The 7,934-nt window shown below is 51.3% G+C and overlaps 1 protein-coding gene across 1 annotated transcript; it reads left to right on the top strand.

Moving 5' to 3' along the window:
* The first annotated feature begins 2,759 nt into the window (after nucleotides 1-2,759).
* LOC110122660 (cancer/testis antigen 1-like) lies at nucleotides 2,760-4,169 on the top strand. The gene is made up of 3 exons (XM_020870191.2): nucleotides 2,760-3,303; nucleotides 3,607-3,732; nucleotides 3,933-4,169. The coding sequence occupies exons 1-3, from the start codon at nucleotides 2,873-2,875 to the stop codon at nucleotides 4,060-4,062; spliced, it is 687 nt and encodes a 228-aa protein (XP_020725850.2). The 5' UTR covers nucleotides 2,760-2,872; the 3' UTR covers nucleotides 4,063-4,169.
* The last annotated feature ends 3,765 nt before the right edge of the window (nucleotides 4,170-7,934 follow it).

Here is a 7,934-nt window from a genome sequence, read left to right on the forward strand (position 1 = left end):
TTTTCCATCACACTTATCCCTAACCCTAATCCTACACCCGCTCTCTCCTAGACTCTCTCTCTCTGACACTCTGTGGGCCACACACTTATGCTCTCATGGTATCTCTGAGAGAGTTATTTTCGGCAGGTTGCTAGGGAGACCAAGGCTCTTTAAGGAGGAGGTGAACATTCTTTCTTTTTCACATTATTTTTTCTTAGACACGGAGGCCTGGTAGGCAGCAGAATCTCTTGCTCAAGGACATGCTTTTTTTTTTGCTTTTTTTTTTTTTTGAGCTCAGAACCTATGTTATGGGAGAAGGTCTGCGTAAAACTTCCATGGCCTTGAGCTCTGAGTTAACCCATGTCTTCTGGTTAATATCCTGCTGATGTCATCCTGGGATGTATGCTATGGGGAAGGGTCTGGGCAACATTTTCGTAGCCTTGAGTCATCCTTTTACTTATTCTCAGCAGCTAGCAGAAGCGTATACAATGCTCCGCTTAAACTAGCAAACCGGGTACTCTTTCTACCCCGTTCTGATATCTATGTCAGAAGCCTTTTCTATCCCTTTCACTTTAACAAAATTTCTACTTCACAAAGCACTGAGTGACTGAAACTGCGTCTCTTGGTTCCAGAATTAAAAGTTCTCCTCTGGAGATCACGAATCCGGAGGCACTGTTCACCATTTTCCGTACACGTTAAGTTATCATCTATCATCTTGGGCGCTCACTACTGCTGTCACTATCATCTGCATCTTAGTTTCTTCCCGTCGCATTCTGTCCTTTTAAATTCCTGTCCCAGTCACACATTCCCTCTGTCACACTCACTCAAAACCCATGCACATGTCACAGTGGTAACCTCTCTGAGGAACTCATTCTATCATACAGTGTCTTTCCTTCATACTTCTGTCACTCTCTTGTCACACACATTATTTGTCATTGGCACTATCATTTTCATTTGCAGATCTCACCATTCAGACCCAACTTAAGCCCAGTGCCTGCTGGAGCACTACGGTCATCATATTTTGAGAAATGCAGAAACCAAAATGCACAAGACTTTGAGCCGCTGGTGTTGGGGAGAGAGTGGGTGTGTGTGATTTGTGTAGAGGAGACCTGCACCATGGGAGACAGGATGCCGACATGGCAATAATGTCTGAAATGCTGACCTGATGGACGAACCCATGGAAAGCACATGAAACAGTGCATGGACTGTAGCAAGTGTTACCTATCACTATGGATGAAGAGCACAGGTGCAGATGTGCAGTGGGCAGAGGGAGGACACTGGTGGATCATGTGGCTTAGCCCCTCGCCCTCTAGTCCATCGTAGTCTTGTGAGATCCCTTCTACAGCACGACTGCCCTTACAAATGTCCCCCCAACCTGAGAGTGGGCCCCTGAGGGAGAGATGTGTCCAGGCTCCCCGCTGGGGTCCTCTAGGCCACGGAGCAGGGGACAGACACAGGCAGTAGACAGGATCTACCCACACCCTAAAACTGACTCGGAGCCAGAATGGAGAGAAACTGGGTGGGTGGGAAGGCACGACACGGATGCCCCACCCCTGGGCTGCCACTCCCGGGGCCTCTCTCCCTGCACTGGTGGAGGGGGGATGCTGCTGGCCTTAGATGTGAGGGCTGAGAGGACTCTCCAGCCCAGGGGATGGGGATCAGGGACGGAAGAGGGCAAGAGACTCGGCGGGCTCCCGGGGAACACTGCCCTTCCCCCAGTCCTTGAGTGTATCCGGTTCCTCTGGTGCTTCTGAGGGGCCCCGGGCAAGCCCACAGACTGGAGTCCCTGCAGTCTGTGTGCCTGGAGCCCCAGGCAGCCCAGCCCCATGCCATCCCCAGTGTGTCCAACAGCAGTCCCCGCTTTCCTCCCCAGGCGGGCAGGCACGGCAGGCTCCACATCCCTGCTATCATGCCTCCAGGGCCAGGCCACCCCACTCCCATGTGAAGCCACCTGTGCAAGCATGCACACAGACACACATGCCCATGTGAATGCAATTCAACCGTGCTCTCTGTGACACGCACACACACACACCTGCACACAGGGACAGACCCATGTGCACGCACCTGACCACAAGCTCTCTCGTGACCACACATACATGCCCATGTGCAAGCACCTCCACACACAGACACATGCACACGCCTACGTGCATGAATCTGTGCTTGTGCTCTCTCTTTCTGAAACACACCCACGCACACGCCGACGGGCAGGCACCTGTGTTAAGGGCACTCTCTTGGGCACACGCACAGATACACACACCTAAGTGCATGAATCTGGGCACGTGCTCTCTCTCACAAACACACGTGTACACGTGCCCATATGCATGCACCTGCCCATGCGCTCACGCACACAGACGCACATACATGCACGTGAGCTATGTGTGAGACACCAGAGGGACAGACCGGCCCTGACCCAGGGGTGCCCGACTCCCTTCTGGGAGTCGATGACAAGGACCTGCGCTCAGCAGGATGGTCACCTGTGAGCGACGCCAGGCTGGCAGCAACACAGACTTGGAGGTGCACAGGGACCGGGGCTCACTTGGGGTTTGCAGGCTTGGAGTGGAAACCGTCGGGGGCCCTGAGGAGTGGGGCGGGGTCTGTTTGAGCATGCGCACTGAGGAGCTGCCCCCACACTAAAGGGTGGAGCGCCACCCAGAGGCCTCACGGTTGAGCCATTTACCAGGTTTCTGGCCTGAGGCAGGGTTGACTTAGAAAGCCCAGATCACGTGGGTGTGTGTCTGCGCACGCACATTGGGGCGACATGGCACGCGAACATGTGAAGTTTCAACAGGGGGCGCCGTTTTGCCCGAGAGCCTGCAGGCATCGCGGGAACCAATGGTTGGTGGGAACCAATCGTGAGGCAGGACCAGGGTGTGTGTGCGCAGGCGCTCTGCCGATGTTGAGTTGCAGGTCTCATCACAGGGGTGGGTTCTGTAGGGACGGTTCAGTCTTTCCCGCCACGGAGGGCGGGGGAGAGCGGTTCAAGATGGAGCCTGAGGCACACGGTGGAGGAACCACCAGGGCAGCCGATGAAGACACAGGTGCCGAGGCCTCTGCAGCGGGCACAGCACGGGGCAGCCAAGGTGTGCCGGGTGGTGCTGCTGGCCGCCATGGCCCTGGCGACCCAGCTGGCCCTGGAGATGCCGTCAGTCGAGGAGTCCCTGCCGGCTCCGGCGACATGGCTGATCCCAGAGAGCCCAGCGCTGCCGGAGAGTCAGGTGGCGCAGCCGCTGCCATTCCGCAGATCCCGGGGGCACCCCACGCACCAGGGCCTGGTGGAGCTGCTGCACCCGGAGCCGGAGTTCTGAGTAACCGAGTCTTCCAGTTGTATCCTATTCCAGGAGCCCTGGTGGGCCAAGTGGCCGCACGGGTCGGGGTGTGGGCTAGGGGTTGTTTAGGAGTAGCAGGTGGTGGGGCCTAAAGTGTAGGGGGAGGGTACTCTGGGGGGCTGGAGGGTATGGGTCAGGGGTGGCCTGGCTGCCAGGGGAAGGTGGTGAGGAAAAGCAACCTGAAGGGAACCAGAGGGTCGGGCGGTGGCCTTGTGGGAGAAGGCAGGTCTCCGCGAGCAGGGAGCCTGAAGTACAGCCAAAATGACTCGTGTGGATGGTGCCTTAACTGTATCTCCACCAGCAGCCTCGCCGTGTCTTTCTCATCGTACGCGGAGGCGGACAACGCCCGCTACTTCCTGACTCACTTAACTCAACTGCGATGGCCGGTTCGGAGGGAGCTCTACGTTCGTGGCCGCATGTTGGTTCTGTCAGTTCTAAAGGGGGCCGGGACGAGGGAGGGTTGGTGGGTGGTGACCAGTCTCAGCCCGGGAGGAGCCATCATGGAGGGTTAAGCCTAGAGGAGAAGTGTGGTGCTCTGGGCTTGTTGGTGTGCGGGGACAGAGGGAGGACATGCTCCTCTTCCTCCTTCTTGGCGGGAACTTGAATTTCATTTTCCCTCCCTTTTAGCCGATTGACTGCTGAAGACCAAGCCTTGCTCCAGACGGCCGTCGCCTTCTGTCAGGAGCAGCTTTCCGTGGTGATGTGGACCTTGCTGAACTTTGTGCCCGCCCAGCCTCAGCACAGAAGAGGGCTTTAAACCTAGCCTATGTGCCCTAGTCTCAAGTGTCCTTCCCGAGGGCATTGCTTTCTGCAGTAGTTTGATCGGGCTTCAGCTTGTGCCTGTGGTGCTGTTTTGGGCGGGGGTGGGGGAGGGTCCACATCGTTTGTTTGGTGATTGCTAACTGCAGAAAATAAAAGTGAGCTACTGTGCTGTCTCTGACTTTAGTTGTAGCTTGTTCACTTCCTAATACTGCATTCATCTTCCGGTTCGAGGGGAGGTTCTGAGATCCAGATATTCAAGGAGCACAACGTAAGTGAGGACAATCTAAGAAGTGGGAGAGTAAGAATGTTGTGTACTGCCATTCAGTATTGATTTTGGAATATTTTGTCAGTTTTATAGTTACATTTATATATTAAGATAAAATACCAGAACGTTGTTGTTGTTGTTCAGTCTCTAACTTGTGTCCAACTCTTTGCAACCCCATGGACTGTAGCAAACCAGGCTCTGTGTCCCCACTGTCTCCTGGAGTTTGCTCAAGTTCATGCCCATTCTGTGGGTTATGCTGTCAAACCATGTAATCCTTTGTCCTCCCATGCTCCTTTTGCCTTCAATCTCTCCCAACATCAGGGTCTTTTCCAGTGAGTCAGCTTTTCACATCTGCTGGCAAAAGTGTTGAAGCTTCAGCTTCAGTCCTTCCAATGGAAATTCAGGACTGATTTCCTTTAGGACTGACTGGTCGGATCTTGCAGTCCAAGGCACTCTCAAGAGTATCCTTGTATCCTGAAACCATGCTAAACTCATTAACTAATTGTAATAGCTCTTTCATCGATCCCCTTGACCTTCCTACATAGACAATCATTTTGTCTGTAAAGAAATACACATTTATTTCTTCCTTTCTAATTGATGCATTTTAACTGATTTCTGTTAAAATTAAATCCCCGGCACTTTGGCCACCTGATGCGAAGAGCTGACTCATGGCCAAAGACCCTGATGCTGGGAGAGATTGAAGGTGGGAGGAGAAGGGAATGACAGAAGACGAGATAGTTGGATGGCATCACGACTCCACGGACATGCATTTGATCAAGTTTTGGGAGATGGTGAAGGACAGGGAAGCCTAGCGAGAGCAGTCCGTGGGGTCGCCAAGAGTTACACTTGACTGAGCGACTGAACAACAACACACTGATTTCTGTTATAATGGATTGGAGTTTCCTGCTTCTTTGCCTCCCGGTAATTTTACATTGGATGCCAAGCATTATCGAATTTCCCTTGCATGCTTGATATTTTTCTATTCCTAGACTTATTCTTGAGCTTTATTGTGAAATCCTGTTAAGATGCTTGGAAACAGTTTGATCCTTTTGGGTCTTACTTTTTAAGGTTGGCTCTTTAGGACCAGAGCAGATCTTAGTGTAGGATGAACTTAATGAACTGAAATCGTCCATGTCTGAGAAGGCTATAGCTGGAAACAAGGACTCTTTGAAATTTTTTTTTTCATGAAAATTATTTGTTTACTTTTGGCCGTGCCGCCTCTTGGTAACTGTGTGCAGTTTTTCTGTGCTCGCAGCCATCGGGGGCTACTCTCTACTTGCTGTGCTCAGGCTCCTCATTGTCGAGGAGCACGGACTCTAGATCGTGGTGAGCCCAGTAGATGTGGCACACGGGCATAGTCGCGCCGGAAATGTGGGATCTTCCTGGCCCAGGGATCGAACCCATGTGCCCTGCATTGGCAGGCTCTAGGTGCTCCAGCTTCAGTAGTTGCAGCTATTGGGCTCTAGAGCACAGGCTCAGAAGCATTTATCCTTCAAGAAACAAAATAATAAAATTTTTTTAAAAGTGCGAAAAAAGAAACGAAAAAAAACAACTACACTATGTAACCTATGGTAAGGTGATGAGAACTCTGGTAGGAAGTGCAACAAGAGAGGGAGCACTTGGAGGAGTGGTTTTCCATTTTCAACCGGGTGGTCGGGGTTGTCTTCGTTGTGAAGCAGGGACTGAGTGAACCTGGAGGAGGTCTGGGAGCGTGAGGAGACTAGCGTGGCCAGAGCAGAGTGGGTGAAGAGGAGAGCAGCAGGACAGGGGGCCGAGAGCTGACAGGGACTGGATGCGTAGGCCTCAGGGGACATGCTGAGGGCTTGTGCTCAGAGTGAAGTGTGAGGTGGTGGAGGGTGGCTGTGGGTTGGATTGTGTCCCCCCGAAAAAGACGTTGAAGTCCCAACCCCTCGAGCCTGTGGATGTGACTTGATTTGGAAATAGGGTTTTGCAGATATAATTAGTTAAGATGTGGTCACACTGTGTTACGGCGGCCCTAATCAAATGACTGGATGCACTTATAAGAAAGCCATGTGAACACACACACAGAGAGGCTGTGTGAAGAAAGAGGAAGAGTTGGAGTGAAGTGTCTACAAGGCACAGAAGTCCAGGCGCTGCGGGCCACCACCAGAACCTACCAGAGAGGCCTGGAACTGACTCACCCTCGGTGCCACCAGAGGGAATCAGCCCAGCCAACATCACACTCTCAGAGGCCTCCTGGCCTCCTGAAGCGTGAGAGAACAAACTTCTCTTTTCTGAAGGTATCTCCTTCGTGGTACTTTAGGATGGAAGCCCTAGGAAACTCATACAATTTTCAACAGAGTAGTGATAGAATCTGATTGACATTTTTGATTGGTGAAGTCTGGGTTCATATTGTTCTTTTGGTTCTTCATGCTTATCGATATTGACTTCATATGTGAAAGACTTGCCTACTGAAAGGTCACAAAGTTCTCATCCGAATGCTTAATTTTTTATCCTTTTAGCTTTTGCATGTAGAGCTCTGAGCATTTGAATGTAATCTTTGTGAATGACGGAAGGTAAGTACACAAGGAAATGGAGGTTTGTTTTTCCCCATATGGATATTCCACAACCATTTGGTCAACAAAAGACTATCCTCCCTCCGTTGAATTATCTAAACTGCTCTACCGAATATCCATTGACCACATACAAATGTCCGGAAATGTTTCTGGACTGTCAGTCTTGTCCCATGGATCCACAGCTCCAGTACTGAACATGTACAGTAAGCTATGAAACTAGGCTGTGTTAGTCTTTTTATTTGTGCATCGTCACAATTCTTCAGGCTACCTTCGGGCTTCTGGTCTCACATACATTTCAATATCAGCTCATCAGGGACTTCTCTGGTTGTCCAGTGGTTGAGACAATACCTGCCAAAGCAGGGAGCACAGGGAAGATCCCACAAGCTGAAATGCCACTAAGCCCGAGCACCACAACCTCTGAGCCTATGCCCTAGAGCCCAACAGCCGCAACGATAGAAGCTGGAGCACCTAGAGCCTGTGCTCCGCGACAAGAGAAGGCACCGCAATGAGAATCTTGTCTGCTGCAACCAGAGCATAGCCCCCACTCACCACCACTTGAGAAACCCCGACGGGTGCAGCAGCCAAGACCCGGCCAAGCCAAAATTACATAAACAAACAGACAAATCTTTTAGGAAAGAATCTGCCTCACAATGCGGGCAATATCACTTTGATCTCTGGTCTGGGAACTCAGATCCTACCTGCAGTGGAGCAACAACTGAGCCTGGGCATCGCCACTGGAGTGTCTGTGCACTGCAACAAAAGGCCCCGTCTGACACAATGACGTGTCCACATTCCCCAAATAAGGCCCGATGGAACGAAATAAAGAAAGAAAGTATTTGCTTAAGACATCAGCTCATCAATCTCTACAAAAATGTTTGCTGGCATTTTGAGGCACTCTATAGGTGACTTTTGGGGAAACTGAGCCTTGAGCAGTATCAATTCTTCTCATCAGACATGATTGAAGAACATGCATATGATACATCTCTGCATTTTTAGGTCTTCTTCAATTTCTCCATGGTGGTGTCTGACAAATTTTCTTAAATGTACCCTAATGTTTCATACAGG

Source organism: Odocoileus virginianus, unplaced genomic scaffold, assembly GCF_023699985.2.
Source record: "Odocoileus virginianus isolate 20LAN1187 ecotype Illinois unplaced genomic scaffold, Ovbor_1.2 Unplaced_Scaffold_16, whole genome shotgun sequence".
Lineage (NCBI taxonomy): Eukaryota > Metazoa > Chordata > Mammalia > Artiodactyla > Cervidae > Odocoileus > Odocoileus virginianus.

What these genes read in the sequence shown, in the direction of transcription:
- LOC110122660 (XM_020870191.2), top strand. Translation starts at nt 2,873, where the DNA reads ATGTTGAGTTGCAGGTCTCATCACAGGGGTGGGTTCTGTAGGGACGGT. An exon ending in AGTAACCGAGTCTTCCAGTT is followed by an intron (nt 3,304 to 3,606) that starts GTATCCTATTCC and finishes TATCTCCACCAG; the next exon opens with CAGCCTCGCCGTGTCTTTCT. An exon ending in CGTGGCCGCATGTTGGTTCT is followed by an intron (nt 3,733 to 3,932) that starts GTCAGTTCTAAA and finishes CCTCCCTTTTAG; the next exon opens with CCGATTGACTGCTGAAGACC.